The sequence below is a fragment of the Trachinotus anak genome, unplaced genomic scaffold (assembly GCF_046630095.1).
Source record: "Trachinotus anak isolate AG129_WGS33_773 ecotype Australia unplaced genomic scaffold, CSIRO_AGI_Tana_v1 ptg000004l, whole genome shotgun sequence".
In the NCBI taxonomy this organism is placed as follows: domain Eukaryota; kingdom Metazoa; phylum Chordata; class Actinopteri; order Carangiformes; family Carangidae; genus Trachinotus; species Trachinotus anak.
In genome coordinates, this window is record NW_027273855.1 from 3,300,190 (window position 1) to 3,321,608 (window position 21,419).

The window sequence follows — 21,419 nt, forward strand, 5'->3', positions numbered from 1 at the left end:
GTCATTTTTGACACATTTATTAGATGCTATCGCAGTAGAAAAAAGGATTCAGCCCACTCTTGCATTATATATTTAATGTAAAAGATAATTCAAGTATATTAATAGCTGCTAACTGGTTGTAAGGTGACAGAATAATTGCACAGTGAAAGAAAAGCTGCACAGGTCGAAGAGTGTAAGGCTTATAAGACAAAAGACAACAGGAGGTGAAGGACAATTAAAAAAATTGAGCTGCACAAGTGGATGAACACATAAAATACAGAGCAACATTTACAGATTTTTAGAATATGATATGAAGGATCAGTATCAGTATGTTTTTCATGCTCCATGCTAACACTTTAGCATCCATGATACAATGGGAGACTGACATCACCATTTTGTACATGTTGTATAATTCACACGATAGATCAGCCAGACTTATATAGTATAGTGGCTAATTTAACATCTCGGCTATAATTCTGTGTTTGAACTGCTCCATATGTGTTTACTATAAGAGACAATCGGATGGTTGCAGTGAGACCAGAGAGAGAGAGAGAGCGAGAGAGAGAGAGAGAGAGAGAGAGAGAGAGAGAGACTGGTGAAACATGACACCTACTGCTCACAGTGACCATGTGCACTTTGAGGTGAATTAATCATGATGGGAATGACTGTGTTCATGTTCAAACATACTGTGTCATTAAGATCACATCTTGTATCTACAATTAAGTTGATTAAGAATAATATAATACAACATATAGTATAGTACCATATAATACTTTAAATACCATACCGAAATACTATGTAACTGTAAATAATAACAATTAATACGTGTTTTAGTCAATAGAGTTTAATTTATGTGGTCCATTTACATATTTGTCTCTATCACCCACCAGCCAATGATTTATTTTCAAAGTGCTGCAGATGAAGTCGGATGTTTTTCAGATTTTTTCTTCTTGACAGAGATTTTTTTTCCTCCTGAGTATTTCACAATGCAGCAACGACAGAAAAAATTCAACTATAATGGAAATCAGGAGAGAGATGCTTTTGCCAAACCAAATTATCTGGAAATTGTGTTGCAGTGTTTTGCTTGTGCTTATTTTCATTATTGTTTGTATTTATAAATTCATTCCCAGTTCCACATACAGTTTTTTAAGCCTATAGGACTGGGATCTGGGAGTCAAGCTGCTGCATGCAACAGCCCAAACAGGAATAAATAAAGTTCTGAGCCAAAACATTTAAAATAAAAACAAGTCCTAAACTTTTAGAAAAGCCCTTTCAAGGATGTGGGTTGCAAATGAGCTGAAGCTACAGATGCTGTAATATGCACAAAAGCTGCAAATATTTATCCATAAAATAAACATAAATAATAAATGCTGACAGTGTGCGGACAGCAGCAGAGGGGTGCATTAGCCCACAATCAGTAAATGGAGGGTAGTGTCATTTTGGGGGAGTGGCTGTAAGATGTATTTTCTCTCTGCTTCAAATTATTGCTCCACATACTCTGACCTTTAGGCTACATAAATATATTTAAGTGTGTTTTAAATGCAGCTGCCACTGCCTCATTTTATCATTAAACATATAGAGCCATGGCGAATCTTGCTCTTCATGCATCTCTAATAACATCCATGCACATTATTTCTTTTTGCCTGCTCTTAATGTCCTGTAATGGTGGCGACAGAGAGCTGCAGAAATGAGGCTCTCTCTCTCTCTCTCTCTCTCTCTCTCTCTCCGCCCAGATAGCGGGATGCAGCTCTGGAGGAGAGAGAGAGAGAGAGAGAGAGAGGGAGGGAGAGAGAGCATATCCACTACACTGCCTCTCTATTCTCACCCACAGCCCCTCTGAGCAGGAACCGGCTGGTGAATGTCATGAGGCAGATCCTGAGGAGAGGAGAGGAGGATATATGAGAACAAAGCGGAATCATTTGCAGGTTGACCACATACAGAGGAAAAGGGGATTCATTTTTTTGTTTTTTTGCAGTTTTCGGACTCTGCTTCCTTGTCCTGTTGCGCTACAGGAGCTGTGGTTGTGGCCGGAGTGAGGATCACCTCCTTTTGTGTGGCTCTGCAGTTGTTTATCCACACTCAACAACTTCTGCCTCCTCTTTCCCCAAATAGGAGGTTTCATTTCTGGTTTTCTTGTTCCGCCCTAAACGGAATGAATGACAAAAACAAAGGAGGTTGATGTCCATAACTCTCCGACTCACCTCGTCTTCGCCTCGCCCAAGGAACGGAGACTCCATCTCCGGCAGAAGATGGAGAGCGGAGGCGGGACGGAGGGCTCGGACAGCGGGCAGACGCAGCAGTCGGCGCCCGGGCAGCGGCCACAAACCGCGGAGCTCTCTGCGGTGCTGTCCGCTCAGCCTCCGGGCGAGAAGAAGAAGATAAACCGGGCTCCGTCCCCGGCCAGACCGAAGGATGTACCCGGGTGGTCGCTCACAAAGATCCGCGGAGGGATCGGGACGCCGACCCTGAGCGTCAAGCCGGGAGCCATCCACCTGGGTAGCCGCATTTCCAGGCGCAGCCCGGTGGGAAGTCTTGCCGGAAAGGACGGTAAAGCGGAGAGGAGCGGCGGTGGCAAACCGGCGGGCAAGTCCTCCTTCTCCGCGGGTGCGTCCAAGACCTCTGCGGCTAAGGCGGCTAAGAGCACCGGGGGGCGGAGGAAGGTGTCGGACGCCAGCACAGGCTCCGACGACTTATCCAAGGACTCGGGCTGCGCCCCGGGGAAGCTCTCCCCGACCGACAGCAGCTCCGAGCTGTCGGACTGCGCCTCTGAGGAAAACAAGCTCTCCACGGACGCTGTGAGCAGCGACACCGAGTCGAGGAGCAGCCGAGGCGGTGGGCCGGACGGAGACAAGCCGCTCAGGGATGGTGCGTTGTCGGACAGAGTTAACCAACACACCGCCGCCAAGACCACCGGCTCTTCCGCGGAGAGGGATAAGGACCGTCTCTCCCTCGGTGTGGAGACCGGGGAAGGCAGCATATCCCCCGGAGAGGAGCGCTCGGTCACCTCCTTTGACAGCAGGGTGCCAGCGAGCACATCCCTGGCTTTCTCAGACCTCACGGAGGAGTTCATGGACGGCATGCATGAGGAGTTTGTCAGGGAAATAGAAGAGCTGAGATCGGAGAACGATTACCTCAAAGTAAGTGGAACACATTTTCTCAGGTGTCAACAATGAATGTGTGGGTTTAAATTCACTGGAAGTTGATTTCCAGGGCTTTATAGCCCGTTTAAATCAATTTATGTCAAACAGGTTCTGCACCAGGGTCCCCATGTAAAAGGTTTCTAATTTAGTTAAGAATAAGTGACTTGTCTCCCAGTGTGTACAGGTCCCTCTGGATGCCATCCAAGGAAGATGTTGTGAATAGAGTCTGCACCACATGAGCAAAACATGCAGACCATGCTTCATATGGAACATCAGCAAAGTGTGTGGACAAAGATCTGATATAATGTGGATGAGTCCTTATGGACAGACAGTGGCTCTTTAACATAATACGCCAGTGGGTTTTTTCAGTCCTGTTTCCATCTGCTCACATAATGGAGGTGAGGATGTAATTTTACTCAGCAGCCTGAGGGGTTGTCAGTCTCTGAAGACTGCGGTGAAATCTGCCTCATTCTGCTGCCAGTTTACCAAGGTGTTTGATTTGCATTGGTTTCACAAGGAGTCTCCCTGTAGTATCCTGTGAGTGTCTGGATCACAGTCTTTTCTACCTTCTTCTATTTCTGAAATACTCCAAATTATTGTTTATATGTTTACTGAGGGTGTTTTTTTTTACATATAGTGCTGACAATAATGTATTTAGAAAATTTGACCTCTGGCAAAAACCAGTACCAAAACGATAACCATACCATCATCACCATCATCATCATCATCACCTGGACTGCCTGTGGGACTGTATGTCGTCACGTTATACTGAAGGCATCTCTCAGCGTCCTCAGGTCTGTAGGCAGTGAAATGTATCCGCCAGTCAGGCAGATCCATCGCGCCTTGAGAGTGATTGATTAGGAGAAGGATCAATTACATTAGCATGTACCTAAGCACTAACTGGCGGTGACCAGACAAGCCAATAATTGTCACAGATTGATTGGGGAAGGTGATTGATCAACAGCACCTGCCTAAACAGGGGGATCACCCGATCTTTTCCCAGCATGCTCTGCAACAGTGTTGGAGAATTTTGATTTCTGGTTTACTGGTTTACTACTTTTGTTCCATTTCAAAGTTGGACCTCTTCTTTGTACTTTACAGCTGATAAAGGCTTTTATTGACAGTGTTGTGATACTGAAGCACCTCAGTCTCAGCACACCTGCTGCTCTTCATATAGACAAACATTTAATAGAATTTACTGCTTTAATTCTATAGTTTTTTACATTTCTTTGTCAGGCACCATGTAGCAATTAATTAGCCACTGGCTGCTTTCTGTTGCCGCCTTGCAAAACAATCAGGTTTATTGTTTTGCATTTGTCTTAATTTGTGCTGAAATGAATCATTATTTGATGAACTGATCAACAGAAAGTGAACCAGCGTGGATTTTGGACTGCGGATCAAACGAAACAAGCAATCTGAAGATATCAGCTTGGGCTCCTCACAAATTTAATCAGATCTGAAAAGATTCAATTGACTGGAAACAGGTTTGAGGATTGATTTAAGACGTTTTCTTCAAACATAAAAAGCCAAAGATTTGATGGTTCCAGACTCCTGAATATCTGTCTGTTGGTCAGACAAAAAACGACATGTGATGACACTGTGACGAGCAGTTTTCTGGTGTTTTACAGATCATGCTTTTAATTGAATGAAAAAATGATCAGCAGATTATTCGATAATGAAATTTATTAGTTTCAGCCCTAATCCTGATTGCATATCATGTCCCTCTAAAACTGAACTGTACTGTAACTTTTAAACAGTCCTGAAAACCTGCCGTCTCGCTCTCTTCTTTAGTGATGTCCAGAAAGATTTTCTCCTCTTATTTTTTCACGTGTACCATCTTGGTAGGTCTGCATTTGCAGCCACGTGTACGTGTGTAGCAGTCTAGTGCTGTTTACTTATAAAAGGATGCAACAGAGCTAATTATTAGACCACCCCAAAGCCTCATGGGAGGCCTGGCAGTGAAGTGAGTAGTTGTGTCTGTTGTTGCAGCTGTGAAGAACACCTGGTTAGTAAACAGAAGATCGAAACAACACGCTGCCGAGGCGTCACACTCTCTCTCAAATCTCTCCCTCAGTTTCCGACTCTTTCTAGGTGCACAGTCTAATTATCGCTCTCCAGTTCCACCTCTTTGTTTCTACCCACAATGCTCACTCTTTTTCTATTCACTGCATACTTAATGCCTCTTGGCCTGTCCATCTTCCTCTATAGACTCGTGTGCTGCATGTTAATGTGTTGATTCTTTGCTAGTGCAGCTACGGTTTCCCGTTCACAACTAGCAGCTGTTGAAATCTCATTAATTATGACTTTGAGATCTCAGTGTGTGTATAATGTTCCCGTCAAGATCTGTTGAGGCGGCGACAGAATATGTGGTTAATGATCATAATGTCCCACCTACCGTACCTGCGGTCCTTACTTCCCTCTTCTCCTGCCTACCTTCCTACTTTCCTGCAGCCAGAACACACTCGTCATTAGGCGACAGGCGAAGCAACAGTTTGACTCATTATCTAACACAGTTGGTCACTGCTTTATTGAAGTGGCTTTCACTCACGAAGTTCAGCAAGTTATCATTCGAGCCCACATGCTGCAGTGACACATGATAAACAACGTGTAGGCCGTTACTACAGACCTGATATCACAGCTGAGCCGGACAGAGGCTCGCAGAGATGGGGCTTTCTGGACTTAATTTTTGAGGAATGTCTGTCCTGTGACTACAATTTAAGCAAACAGTTGAGCATCTGTGCAGCTTGTATAGATGACTGTTTTAGCCTACTGTCCACTTTACTTCAATAATCAGATTATTTTACAATGCAAGTTGCTTTGGTCGTACATTTATTTACAGTTTATAGTCAAAGTGGTGGTAAATCCTTGTAAAGCTGTGATTTTTTTCTCCTTTATGCACAGAGGTCACTCTCTGACCTAGGCTAGCTGTTTCCCCCTGTTTCCACATTTTGTGTTAAGCTAAGCTAACTAAGCTAACAGTCACCTGGCTACAGCCTGATATTCATTTAGCAGACATGAGCGTCTTCTTGTCTAACTCTTAGGATAAAACCAAATAAGAGTGTTTTCTATTGTAGAGTCGAAATAAGCAATGAAATAATCAAAGCAAGTTTTTAATGGGCTAATTAGAACAATGAACACATCTGTAAGGCTCATGTCTCCTTGTTAAGTATTAACAGCGTGTTTCTTTGCTTTGTTCTTTCATTCATTAAAAGGAAAACCCACTGAAAACAACCACAGCTTTATTGTCTTTACACAGCAATGAAGTGTCCATGGACGCCGGCCGAGTTCAGCAATTTGACCGTGTATGATTCAGGCTCATAGCTCTAAAAACAAACGGTAAAGGTGCAGAATTGTTGGTGATTCACCCGCTGTGCTGAGGGGTGTTATCACAGCAGATGTGAATGAGCGCCAACATTAACCCATCTGGCTGATTAAACTCTGACATCTGATTGGCTGATTCCTTCTCCTGACTGGCTGGTTGCTCACATGACAGAAACCATCTTTGCTGTTGTTCTTCAGTTAGCTGTGAAAAGCGGGTCAGTGGACCAGCTCTCTCCCTCGCAGCCTCTCGCCACATTAACTTGTGATTCCCTCGTTTCGTGTCCTCGTGTTCTCGCTCTCTGCTGTCGTGTTTTATCCTCCTCCCTATCATTCCCACTTCCATGCTCTGTTTTTCCCATCCCTTCTTATCTATTTATGTCCTTTCATTTTCTTTTTCTTTCTTTCTTTCTTTCTTTCTTTCTTTCTTTCATGTTGGTCCTTCCGTCCATTACTTCTCTGATGTTTCTTTCTCCTTTCTTTTTGTTAGGTTATTTTCCTCTTCTCTTCTCTTCTCTTCTCTTCTCTTCTCTTCTCTTCTCTTCTCTTCTTACTTTCATTTAATTTCCTCACTCCCTCCTCTCTTTGGTGCAGATTGCTTGTTGCTGCAGTCTTTTTCAGCTTGATCGACAAATCTCTTTCATAAGATTACACACACACACACACACACACACACACACACTCACTCAGCTTAATGCTAAGCTCACACCTTAATCGTTAACGTGTTTACAATCAATACTTGTACACAAATTATTTATTTTGGAGGTGGCAGAGACATGTACACACCCTAACCGACTGTTGTTCCCTGTCTCACTTTCATATTCCACACACACACACACACGCACACACACACATACACACACACACACGTTTACTCACATACAAACCCAGAGCTTCGTTGTTGCTGCAGTCAGAGCTCTGCAGAAGCTGACCCACATTTTCCTCTATAGTAAATTATGACAGCACTAGTACGACTACTACTACTACTACTACTACTACTACTACTACAGCGGCTTGTACTCCTTTTCCTTATTCTCCTTACACATCACACACACACACACACATGCGCTCATAGATTTTGGCCAACACATATCCACTACACACACATGGAGGCACACCATTGTGTAACATGCCTCTTACTGTCCCATTTAGCCCAGTGACCCAGACTTCTTCTAGTGGGGTGATTTTGATTTCATTGCTAATGCAAGAGCTGCACCTTAAATAGGCTTCAGAGGGATGATGCAATTCCTGCTGTCAGGCTGAAATGAATAATTTATCTCTACATGTATAAAAGAGAGGTGCATAACACACCTACTGTAAATAAATCATATTAACTGGGTTATTTTTTACTTTGAATTATATAAATAAAAATATCAAATATTTGACTTCATATTTTTAGAGTGTAGGAAATTCCTCTTTTCCCTTAGTGCTTGCTGTTAAAAAAGACTGCATTTCCCTGCAGGTAATCTAATAGCCTGAGCCTGACCTTTGACCTCCTTTGTACTACCACCTGTGAAGGGAGAGAGAAAGAAGAATCAATACAGCATCATATTTTATTACTCAGCACGCCATTCGGCTGCTTACACCACGTAGATCTCTATCTCTGATGACCCCCTTTAATCTAACGAGATGATATTACACAGCAGTTCATTTAAAGTGGACACTAATTGTTGTAATGGTTTTCCTGATAATGTGGATGATGAAGACGAAGACTGTGGTTGGTTAATGACAGTGAGCAGTGACTGATGGGATGGGTTATGATTGTAACAAAGTTAATGGAAAATTATTTTTTGATGATGATGATTGGCTTTCATTTAGGACAGAAGCGATAATGACTTCGGTTAGAGGATCCTCCTCATGACCCAGATATGTGCTCAGAATGTGGTCAGCGCTCTGAGTTACAGTCAGAAATACTCAGTTTGAAGTCTCTGTGATTCGTAACAGCTGCCTGTCTCTCTGCAGGCTGATACTGGAGGAGAACCTGGCTCACAATAGTTCATGTAAAAATGACTGGTTGCACTCATATCCTCTCTTTTTCTTCACTGCGTCCAGGATGAGATGGAGGAGCTGAGGTCTGAGATGCTGGAGATGAGGGACATGTACATGGAGGAAGATGTTTACCAGCTGCAGGAGCTACGGCAACAGCTGGAACAGGTACATGTGTATGCATTATTGAATCTGTGCTCTCATTTTCTTTCCTCTCTCTTGATTTGGAAGTTTAAATGCATAAAAAAAGTTTAAATGTATAGAAGAGAAAGAGGTTGCAAAATGGTTTGAAGACAGTGGATGATCAATCATCTGAATGTGATCTTTAAGCAAGAGGTTTCTCACAAAGCCACATCGTGGATCTTCAAAATACCGCCTTAAAGGAAGGGACATAGGGTTAAGCTGCTCAGAATGAAGAGCAACAAAAGCACTGCTGTTTTATGTGTTTGTGTACTACATGTCTCCTGTTGTATTTTATTGGCTGCTCGAAGGCAAACTGTCCCTGAAGGCACAATAAAGTGAAGCTAAGTAACAAACGTGGCTTAGACAGATGAAAACTAATATCATCTACTCACAGCGCCTGTTTTTCTTTTTCAGGCAAATAAGACCTGTCGCATCCTGCAGTACCGGCTCAGGAAGGCAGAGCGGCGCTCTCTCCGCGTGGCCCAAACTGGGCAGGTGGACGGAGAACTGATCCGAACGCTGGAGCAAGACGTCAAAGTGAGTGCTCTCTGTGTTTGGACTGTGTAGATGCTCTGAAGTTGTGTCACAGATGGAGATTAGCTGTGTTCATGTGAGAGGTAAAGTGCAGTTTATAAGCAGCAAAGAGAGATACCTGAAATAAGATGTTGTGTTGTTCCTGTTAGTTTTATTTACAGTGTGTTTGTCTGAAGTAAAATTATTTCAAAATGGAGTCAGCTTGGACACAGTGAGATATCTTGTCTTCACCTCTAGTCTCTACCAAAACAATACGAAAACACAAACCCCAACACTAAAAACTTAGTTTAGCCAGCAAGCTAATTCAGCTGCTGCTAAAATACCTTTGTCCTCCAGGAATCAAAAATCCTTTTAACACGGAAATGTGTAAATGTGTGATCTCTGTGTGGCCACCATCAGCTACAGATTTTTATGTTCCAGGGGAGTTTTATTTAGACAAAGATCTGCTTGTGCTTCTTTTTTTTATGTTTAACACATCTATTTTGCACCAAACCTGAAAGCTTATATAACTTTTTACACCTAATTTTACACAGTCACAGTTACTTTTCATCTCAACCGTGTTAAAATATTTTGCGTATCAAACTGGGAACTGAATTTCACATTCTTAGTTAGCAAGCTAGCAGGGTAGATAGCGAGTGGAAATAAACTGAATAGTGAAATCAGTCTAATGTGTTGGCGGTGAGATGAGCAGACTGAGGTTTAAGGACCTTTCGTTTGCAGATTGGTGTCACGTACATGCTGTGTTTAGTGTGGGAGCTCTGGTTTGTGTTTATGACCCATTTTCTTCGTCACAAGACGGTGGTGAGGTCTGGTTTTCCCTCTTTAAAATATACAGTATTATATGGACTAATTGTCACCGTAACTAAGAGACCCTGAACGCCACATTAGCCGTGTCAGATGAAATCATGTTAACACACATAAACAGATCAGTCACTCAAGAAATCCCCGCAAATACACTGATATGGTAAATGTACTTATACACACACACACACACACACACACACACACACACACACACACACACACCAGTCATTCCGGTCACCTCAGGAATCCTTGATAAAAACCAGTCACACACAAACTTCTGCGTGTGTTTTTTTTTTTTGTCACACTGACCCTGGACTGTGGATACACTCTGTCAATTTCACGGAGTTCCTCCGACATTTTCCATGTGATGGAGGATACAATGAGGCCTTTATACCCTCTGAGGGAGAGAGTGTGTGAGAGAGCGAGAGACTGTGATGTCACTCTCTGAGGGCTTTCCGCCCGCTGTCGCTGTCTGTCTCTCGGCTGCTGTCTCACCATCTGGTTGTTTTGGAAGGGAGGATGGAAGGATGGAAGGAAGGAGGAGAGAAGTATGAGCGTACATCCTGTGTCTGGAGTGTGTGTGTGTGTGTGTGTGTTGTGACTGAAAGGGGAAAAAAAGAAGGTGTGGCCACTGTTTGAAAATTCAAAAAAGCCAATCAGAGAGGGAGGATGAAGCGGGGAGGAAAAGATGGAAAAAAAAGACTGAAAGAGAGAAATACAAAAAGAAAAAGAGAAAAACTAACAAAAATCAAAGAAAGAAACAAATACAGAGGAAACAAGGAAGTATTCAAGAGGGATTAACTGAATTTAATAGAGTTCATTTGAATGGAGGTCTGACTTGAATTTGAATCTTTAGTAGCCCGTCGTGGTGCTGGGATAGGGAGTGGCAGAGTGAGGTCAGGGATGATCGAGAAAACAGAGAAGACAAAGTCTGAGAAAAAACAAGTTCAGTCTGCATCTGTTGGCTGCGTTAGCGAAGAGACATCATTAAACAGGAAACTGAAAAAATACACTGCGAGGACACAAACCTGACCCCTCTCTGTCTCCCTCAACACATGGCTTATTGTGTCTTCTTGCCGTCAGGGCCAAAGACTCAGATGCCAGGTCAGGTTACACCATGCTGTGTGTGTGTGTGTGTGTGTGTGTGTGTGTGTGCGCATTAAGCTCATGCTAAGCTTCTCTTTTGCCTGCCTCTCACAGTCACTCCTCTGTTTATTCTGGTAGTTTTATCATTAGCCTTATAAAAACAGACACTCACTCCTGCCTCTGTGACTCAACACTGACTCAGCTCTACCGGAAAATCACTATAACAGCAGTAAAAAAAAAAACGCTCAGTCTGAATGTCCGTAAACTGAAGTGTTAATACTCAGTGTCGCAGCTGTTAAAGCTTCGGTGCACAAGAGAAAAGCTGCGTTTCAAGAATACATCAGGTTTTTGGGAAACTCTCCAACTTAGCTATTAGGTCATAGAAAAACAAAATCATCCATCTGTCCACAACTTACCATTTGTTGTGGTGCTGTAGCATTTACTGTGTGGAGCGGTAGCCCCGTAGCACGACCTCAAATGTGCAAAGATTTGAAAAAGGCTTAAAAAATATCAGGTTTAGCAGTTTTAAACAACACAGTGGTAAAATAAAACGCAAAACATGCAATAAAATAACATCTTTTCTTAAATGTCTGCATTACTGATGATCAGGCTTTGTACAGTTTCTGGCAATCAAAAAGTTTACTGCTAAAATGTTCATCCTTTTATACCTTGGATACTCTGCTCACGCTCCATAGTGTGCACTAAAGTCTTTGCATAAGCTCTGGAGGAACATTTGTATCTACCAGTGACGGGTAAATTATTTTGATGTCAGTGTTCTTATCATTTGATGAGTAAGATGTCCAGCAGGTCAGACTATTTAAAGCTCAGTGAATAACTTTGTATACAGTCAAATTCAGAGCAGAGGAATGAATCAAACTGTACGATGCCTCAGTGTGAGCTGTGTTGAAATGTATAACTATCAATTTAATTTGATTTAACTGCTCACAGCTCATGGATACGTATGTAACTGCTGACTGGAGGCTGCTGTTTGTCTAAAAAACTGTTTATTATTACTGTAATGGCAGAAAAGCTGGATGAAAAGTGATATTTAGAATAAAAATAATACGTTTTCAGTCTTTGTCAATACGTGTCTGTATTATAGCTACTGAAAACCACAAGCTTTTAAAAGATTTATTCAAACATATTTTTAGTTGAACTGTGTCACAAACTGGCCCAAAGTTTGGACAAAGGAGGAGAAGAGAGAACACACAAGGTTAAAAATCAAACAACAGAGCATGTTGAATCAGTACAATCAGTAGTGTAGGGGAATGCATGGATGAGTGAAAGTGGAAAAATTAACCAAACAAATGAAACAAAGCGGGGATGTCGCTGATGGGAAGGAGCAGGCAGCTTTTACAGCCCAGGTGAACCACCTCTGCTTGGTTGCTTCCTGAAAAGCGGAGGGAGAGAACGGGCAGGCAACAGGCCAGACAGAGCAAAGGCGGAGCGGTCGTCACAGTGTGTGTGTCCTCATGTAACCAGAAGTTGTTGTTTTGCTGCTGCATGAAGACACTGATTCTGCAATGAGCACAAATCAGAAAAAGCTTCGTGCAGTAGAAAATGGGATGAGTTGGTGATTACGCTGAGTGCTGAGGGTCCCTCCAAGTAGGTGAAGAACAGTGACCCGGCTTGTTGTTTGAAACAAATGTGGATGTTTTTTTGATAACAACAAGATGCATCAGAGGTTTTCCCCTCAGTGTCAGAAGGTAAAGAGCCGCTGCAGGATGCCTCCAGTGTGTGTTGCACTCTGCAGCCCAACTTGACCTTGACTTGCTGAGCTTCTCTGCACTGAGCAGCTCTACAAAAGTAACTGGCTTAACTCCTGTTAAAGCTTCAAGGCTCTGATTTGATGACTCGCTCACATGCACACATGCAAATGCACACAAACACGCACACACACGTTCTTCTCTCCCCCTCCATGTCTGGCTCCTGATGAAGACAGATAACGAGAGGAGCTGTGATAACTTGGTGAAACACAAAGATTGTACAAATGTGCTCGTCACATGTCAACAAAAATATCTCCTTACACACATCACATGATCCTATTGGTCTGGTTTTAGAAATCTTGTTGGTCTCAGCTTGCATGTGACTGTGTGTGTGTGTGTGTGTGTGCGTGGGGGGGGGGTGTTCAGGCGGTGCACATCCATCAGAATCTCCATGAGAATTTCTGACATCATTTCCTGTCCCACTCACACACTGCTCTCATTCCCACAGGCTGCAGACATCTGGATACACGCACACACATGCACACACACACAGGAAATAGTTGTTAGGATTCTCATGATGTCAACACGGTGGTACTTCACCATATTTCCACACACACACACACACACACACACAGTTCAGAGGTTTGCATGAAGGAGCAGATTGACGCTCCTGATCTGTTTGTCCTGATTTTATCCTTGAATACAGGGAAAGTTTGACATCTTTCACTAAAGATTATTTCAAATTAAAACACCTAAAAAGAAATGTTAGAGATTTTGTAACTTTTTTTAATTAATTAGTCAGTAAAGTAAAGTAATATTTTTTTTTTCCATGAAAACTGTTGAAAATTAGGTCCATGAACTATAAAGAGAAATAAACATCTTTTTGAGGAAGATGTGTTGCTTTCATTGATTTAAACTGTCTATTCCTTGTCCTGCACAAACCAAATTATTTGTACATTTTTACATTTATTACATAAGTTGCCAGATTTTCAGTGTCTCCAAATCTCAGCACGTGAAACCAAAACTATCCAGATGACACCTGAGAAAATGTGTTTGATTTGAGTAAATGCCAGATGCTAACATTCAGGAAAATGTGCAGTTTGCTGTGTTATCAGGTGTTACATGAAAAGATAGTTTCATGTGTGCGGCTTCAGTATAGAGAGTGATTCAGAAGGTGTTTAGCTTAGCATAGCACAGACTGGAAAACAGTGTGTCATTCTGGTTGCTGGTTGCCCAAATAAGGAGAGACCACCGACCACTGCAGCAGTCACTGTGAACCAGGACGTATGTATAATATTTATGCTGCATGTGTCACTAATGTAGAGTCTGTGCTGCTGGTAAAGTAAACGTGACGGATACAATGAACCCGGGGCCGTCCTCCCTCACAGACACATCGAGGCTGAGATAAAACTTTCCCCAGTTTTAACCCTCCCCACTCTCAAGGTCTCACCCTCAAACAGGTCCTCACTAAGGTGGACACACACACACACACACACACGCGCGCACACACACACACACACACACACACACACACATATACACACAGACTCATTTGATAAGAGCTGGGAAGCAGCAGAGCAGGGCCAGTTCCCAGCCTGGCCCTTTCTATATGTTATGTACTGTGTGTGTGTCTGAGTGAGTGTGTGTGTGTGTGTGTGTGTGTGTGTGTGTGTGTGTGTGTGTGTGTGTGTGTGTGTGTGAGTGAGAGAGTGTGTGTGTGTGTGTGTGTGAGAAAGAGAGAGAGAGAGAGATAAAAAAAATAAAAGTAGATTCTGTGTAGTAGTTGAACTGCATGATGTCCTGGAAAGTCTCTCTCTCTCTCTCTCTCTCTCTCTCTCTCTCTCTCTCTCTCTCTCTCTCTCACACTCACACTCACACACACACACACACACACACACACACACCCCCCAACCCCCCACTCTCACACCATGTGTCATCCACACTGTTGGACTTACTGATTCCAGGCGAGTGTCACACCTTACATCCCATCTGACAGTAGGAACTGTGGTTTCCGTTTGTGTGTGTGTGTGTGTGTGTGTGTGTGCTGTGACGTTGATGATTCATCTTCTCTGTGAGCTCTGGCCGAGGGTTACCTACTTTCAGCCAGTGTGGAACAGAAGAGTGTTAGTTCTGCATGCATCATAATAGTGACAGAAATAATCAATACATTTTAATTCCTAAATATAATCAGACAGTTATTAGTTCCAACACATTCAAACCAACCTTTGGAAGGTTTGAATGCTTAGTGCAGAAAAACACACTTTGACAACCAACACAGTGATAAGATTTATTCACCTTTAAACACAAGTTTGGCTGCAGCTGCTGGAGTGTGAACCAAACCAAATAAAGATTGTTACTAAAATAGCAGCACCCAGAAAACTTCCTCAGGGCCGGCGCTCCAGTCCTGAGCAGGTTTTTATGTAACGTAACCTGTATGTCAGCTGATGATGTGCCCTGTGCACCAGTTTACTGCTGCAGGCTGTAAACTGGTGAGGCAGTTTAAACTCTGCACATTAAACTCTGGAGATATCGAGCATCACTCTTATTAGAGCACCATGGTGACTATTTTGGTTTGTGGAAGACTTCAAAACTTGACAGTCAGTGAATCTTTTCATAAGTCAGTCAAACATTCACTGGTTCAGCTTCTCAGATGTGATGATTTGCTGCTTTTGTATAAACATTATATAATTGAATATTGAATATATTTTGGTTTATGACTTGGTTTAAGTCGTCACCAGGTTGCCTTGTTGAGAAAAATGTTGCCATCTTTTCTTTGTCTCACAGAAATAAATCGGTTCGTATTAGAAGATCAATGAGTTCTGACCTGTTTCTCCTAAAACTCCGTCAGGAGGAGAAATAAGGAGCAAAAGAATGGATCAAGATCTAAGAAATCAGGAGCAGACCTTTTGCTCTTCATACAAGTCTTTATTTGATCACAGTCACAACAATCAAGTTTATTAAGAATCTTAAGAGAAAATTAAATTGGACTTGGAAGACTATTCTTAGGAGATGAGATTAAGAAATATGAAAAAATGGTCAAAATCTTATATTGATGTTAAATTGAGCTCAATTATGTCCAGGAGAAAAAATCTTATTTTGAATTTTCCTTTTATTTTATGACATTTTATCACTTGAACAAATAATTGAAAAGAAAATTGAAGAGAAATAAATCGATAATGAAAATAATCATAAGCTGCAGCTCTTTCAAATACGACTACTGAAATTGTGTTACTATCATGTAAAATACTGTGTCCAGAGTACTGATAGATGCCTCTATGTATGAATGTTTCAGTGGTTGGTGATATTGGAGGTGAGATCACACTTTTCCAGCTGCCAAACAAAGTGCCAAGGATTGTGGGAATTCATCACATTCCATCACTCTCTGTCACTTTCCTCCCTCCTCCCTCCTCTGTCTATCCAAAGATAGATGGATCACAGCCTGTACTGGAACAGCTGTCACGCCAGTGGCTCTCTCTCTTTCACACATAATGGTTTTATATATAGACGTGAAGCAGATTACTTGTGATGTAACGTTCTCTAAAAGGGTGTTGAGAGGCCCGAATGTTTAATGTCGGAAAGGTCGACAGCATCAACACCAAACATCAACACCAGGACGACCTCTGAGTTTAAATCCTGTCGTTCTTTTCAGAGCAGACTTTTGCTCGGTATTTTATTGAAATCTTGAAATCAGAAGCATGAGGGCAGCTACATTAGTGATGTGGAAATGTAATGGATGTTAAACATTATGATGAGTTTTAATTATTGTTTTTGGGTTCCAGGGCTGTGAAGTAATTCGTTGTTATGAAATGATGACAGCACTCTGAACTGATGCAATGTGAGGCTTTTGCAGGAAATTCGCAAAGCGAGAGAGAGAAAACAAGCAGAGAACCAAAAATGTGTTTGCCTTTCTCAGTTTCACTCATTATTTTAGATGTGGAATAAAGTTGTTTCGTCCATTTACCAAACTGAAGTACCTCTTCAGCTGCTGCAGCTACCACTTTCTGCTTTGCACATGCAGTTTAACATCCTCCGATATAGAAACATGGAGGATGTTACAGTAGAAAAGCAGGAAAATAACCTATGTGCAGAAGAGATGCATGGTATGCAAAAAAAATCATATTGCGATAATCTTGGCATTTTGCAGTTTCAGTTGGAAAGGTTTTTTTTGCATAAAATTTTCGCTGAAAAAAAAAATCAAAAATGATGATGAATCTTCTACCAAACAAACATGTTCCTTTTCACTCAGAGAGTGTGATTTATAGGCTTCTGTAGCACCACAACTTAGGGCTTATGGTGCAAACAATGCACAACAAACTCACACATTTTACCTTTATCAGAAAAAATGCAGCTCCTGTGATTTGGATATTGCACTTGGCCAAACTGCAGTTTTGATTATGTTTCAATTAACTGTGCCGCCCTGACGTGCAGTTATCTAAGTACAAGTTTGAGATACTTGTACTTTGAGTATTGCAATTTTGTGCAACTTTATGCTTCTGTTGTTCTGTGTTTTAAAGGGAAATCTCATGCTTTACAACCCACTGCATTACCTGATCTTTGTTGCTTTGCAGATGAAGACTGCACATGCAAAACAAACATAAGAAAGCTGAAACTATTAACTTGACACCTCAACCAGGTTCTGCCTATACTTTTACTAAAGTTATTAGTTGTAATTTGTAACGAAGAAATCATGATCTTGTGAAATATGACTTTGTTATTCGTTAATTTGCTATTGATCAAAACAATCATGTGGCAACATATCGTGCAGTGAAACGTGTTTGATTTGTGAGGAACCAGACAAAGCAGCAAAGACACTTCTTATCTCCACCAGCTGATTCTGCAATACTCTCCTCTATGATAAACTGAAGGGTTCAGCTAAACAGCAGGCAGTCAATAATTCTGCAGAGATGCACTTTGTAAGCACATTTCATCGCTCATTAAAAAAAACAATAGAGTCAACTCCAAGGTTGAGGCCTGAAGACCTCAGAGCTGTTCAGTGAAGCCACAGACTAAAGCAGTGAAGAGGGCTGACTACAGATTGAATGACTGTTTTGCTCGAGTGTAAATGGTTATATTTTTATTGTGCTTGACAACGGAATGGCTAAACCACTGCAGGAAGCTAAAAAAGCAAACTGAACAAGCATCATAAATAAGACTGTGGTTCCAACAGTAAAAATGTTAATGTTCTTGGTAAATTTATTAAAAAAAACAGAACAATACCCTGGCGAACTCACTTGAAACGCTTTCAGCCACAAATTACATTTTAAAACAACAAAGAACTTGGTCACTGGGCTTGTTTTTGAAGTGGGCAAAGGCAAAGTAATGTAGTAAATAAATTTTAAGCAAAGTGGTCTGTGTTTGGTGCTCCTGCCTCTCAGCAAGAGCCACGTTTCCTCCCACACCAAAAGACATGAATGTTGCAGTAGGCTTCAGAAGTGCTTCTCTCACTGCTCCAGGGCTGGACTGGAGTTGTCCCCAGGTACGGCACTGTTGCCACCTACTGCTCCTGAACAGTTAAATCTAGAGGACATCATGTAAACGGATGAAGTGTAACTAAAGTCGAAGCAAAGCTCTGATATTTTGGGACATATGCGTCTTAGTTTGCCAGATGTTGGATAAAGGTGTCATTCATTAGCATCTGTGTGCATTCAGTAGAGATTGTTCCAGGATGTGTTTAGTTAGCTTGTCACAAGAAGCGAGGAGAAAGTGCTAGCCTCCATCAAATGAAGAAATATGCACTTTACAAGAGCTAAAAGTGTATTCTTCTGTTTTAAAATGTATTTTTCTGTGGTTTTTATCGTTCAGTATTTAATCAGATTCCTCCAAATTCATGCTTTTATACTTCTATTCTTGTGAGGATCTTCAGTGACCTAATGCCTTCACTAGCCCCAAACTTTAAGTGTGGATCTGACAAAATGTCTGTGTCTGCACACACACACCCACACACACACACACACACACACACCCACGCACAAATGCACAAATGCAGCTGTTGTTGTTTTGTGTTTCCATAACTGTCTGTCCAACAATTTCTCTCCCTGTAGATCTTATCAGTGAGGTTTAAAATGCAGCTGTGTGTGTGTGTGTGTGTGTGTGTGTGTGTGTGTGTGTGTGTGTGTGTGTGTGTGCAGCTGAAGTGTGCAGACAGACAGGATAACAGGAGGAACAAGACTCTGGTTGTTGAATGCAGTCAAACACACAACCACGCACAGTGTACATGAAAAAGATCCTTTTTATGACTAACTGCCACTAGTTGAATGATACTGCTGTTTGCCCTGTGGCCAGTGTGTGTGTGTGTGTGTGTGTGTGTGTGTGTATTGTGTATTGTGTGTTTTGCAGTGAGTAAAGTCACAGTCAAGAAACCGTTGCTCTCTCTCTCTCTGTTTCTGTTTTCTGCTCTCGTGTTTTTTCCTTCCCTTCTGAATCCATACTCTGTCACACACATACACACTCTCTTCCCAACGTACACACACACACACATTTACACACACACACACACACACACACACACACACACACACACACACACACACACACACACACATGCTCTCAGCTCGGCAGCACCCTGACCGAATCCTAATTAAATCCTATAGCTCTGTTGCTGGGTAAAATACCACAGCTTCAATGGCGTCAAATTCCTTCACGTTTCCCTTTAACATAGAAGAACAACGCAGCATTTATTGGGAGTCAAAGGCTGACAAAGGAGAGCTGAGGAGGAGGACCTTATAGAGCTGAGGAGAGGAGAGGAGGAGGAGGAGGAGAAGCCCACAATCCAGCTGGGGTGAAACCATCTCATTAATGAAAGCTGTTTTCCTTTTACAATATTGATGCAACAATCAAAATGGAGTATGCAGTGTTAATCAATCGCTGTTTCTGTCTCAGTGAATCTATATTAGTCTCTGGGAGCTTTCAGCCAACGCTCATTAAGAAGCTGTGTTTTAATAACAGAGGCTGACGTTGAAGTGTCCTGTCTGTGATCAGACAGAGACAGAGGGAGTGTGTTTAATAGGCAAAAATGTCCTTTTGGTTTAAGTGATCATTTTCTGTGTCCCATGAACTACAACACCAGGCTGTGTTGTGAGAAGTGGCCACTGTTGAAGTCGCACAACTGCTGCAAAAAAATAAGGCTCTAATCTATCTTGTCACATCTTCTTCACATCACATGGAGCCATCAGGTTCTCCCGTGTGTATCAGTATCTCTATCTCTTTTTTGTGCCCTCCATGTGTGCAGAGTCCTAAAATTGCTTAATTTGTGCAGCGTATGTGCATGGTGAGCAACTCTCGCTGGAGCAGATGTATAGATCGGGGTGGTTGTTTTGTTTTGCCCTCACGAGTCACTAGCGAGTGATGAATCCATCCATTTTCAGTTGGCATGATAGGAGCAAAGAAAAATTCATTAAAGAAATGTTGATTTAAGAGTTGTTATTTTTATATGCAACAGTCTGTACGTCCATATTGAACTGCAAAATATGAACAACGGATTTTCTGGGGAAAACGTATATTTGGATCAAAATAACAAACAGGAAACAGGCGTCCATGTGAAAGTGTGACTTTGCGTCTCAATATTAGCTTCAAACTCATTTTTTTTTGCTACAGCTGCTAGAGGTCTTTGTCATTTGAACAACTTTTTATTGTTTAAATTTTTTATTATGTAGCAAGGTAGCTAACTATGGAAAAAAAAAAACCAAAACAGTTGACAGTGGCCACAGCACCTGCCCGCTGTATACGAACATTTGAACAACTCTGAGAAGTGATAAATACTGATCCTGTAGTTGGTGTTGAGTGGTGGTGTCTGAGTCAAGTCTTACTTAAGCAATTTTTGATGGTGATGCTCAGTAGAAATAAAGGAGATTCTCACTGTACAGAAATAAAAAGGGTTAAAATTTGTGTATTGTGGTGTGAAGACTCTAATGACAGCTCAGAAAACAAAAGTAAATAAATAAAACAAGTGATAGTTTGCCATTTCCCCATGTTACCTGCCAGAATACTGTACTGTCAGCATCTGGATATTCTATAGTGTCATAAGTAACATTAGGGTTTATATCAGCAAAATGGACAAACTTTTACGAACTGTAAATATCAAAATGACACCGCATTCAGAGGATTGTTACATAAATTATGAGGGATACAATAATTCGAGTATGAAAGGGAGGAGAACGTCTGTTAAATAAAACAAAGAGGAGAAAAGAGGAGACGAAAGAACAGAGAGAGAGAGAGAGAGAGAGAGAGATGGAGGACTGACAGAGATGAGTACAAGGGGGACTGTTAGGATCTATTGAAATGAGAGAATCTGACAGAGAGAAGTACATGAGGTGCACAGAGAGAAGAAGAAACACACACACACACACACACACACACACACACACACAAACACATATTATAACATGAATTGGAGCGTGGTGGAGCTCAGGGAGCCACTGGATAGAATGAGAGTGGGCAGTACAGAGGGGCATTGTAGGATTCAGCTGCACAGTGGCACAGGTTCAAAAACACACACACGCACACACACACAAATACATACATTCATACTTGGTTACACAGACACACAATAAAACACAGAATTACAAATTGTGTTTGGAGAGATTTTGTAGATGAGCAGATGAGACAAAAAATGTGTGAATCAGAACAGACTCCACACACACACACACACACACACACAAAGATACACATGCACACAACCACTCAC

The 21,419-nt window shown here is 41.8% G+C and overlaps 1 protein-coding gene across 2 annotated transcripts in view; it reads left to right on the forward strand.

The window, feature by feature from the left end:
* Nucleotides 1–1,802: 1,802 nt before the first annotated feature.
* The window catches only part of mtcl2 (microtubule crosslinking factor 2), a 106,561-nt gene continuing 86,944 nt past the window's right edge, over nt 1,803–21,419 (forward strand). For both annotated transcript variants that reach the window (XM_071475285.1, XM_071475287.1), the window contains exons 1-3: nt 1,803–3,116; nt 8,490–8,591; nt 9,021–9,143. In XM_071475285.1, the coding sequence (XP_071331386.1) occupies nt 2,136–3,116; nt 8,490–8,591; nt 9,021–9,143 (1,206 nt within the window). In that variant the 5' untranslated portion in view covers nt 1,803–2,135. The remainder of the gene's footprint in view (nt 3,117–8,489; nt 8,592–9,020; nt 9,144–21,419) is intronic.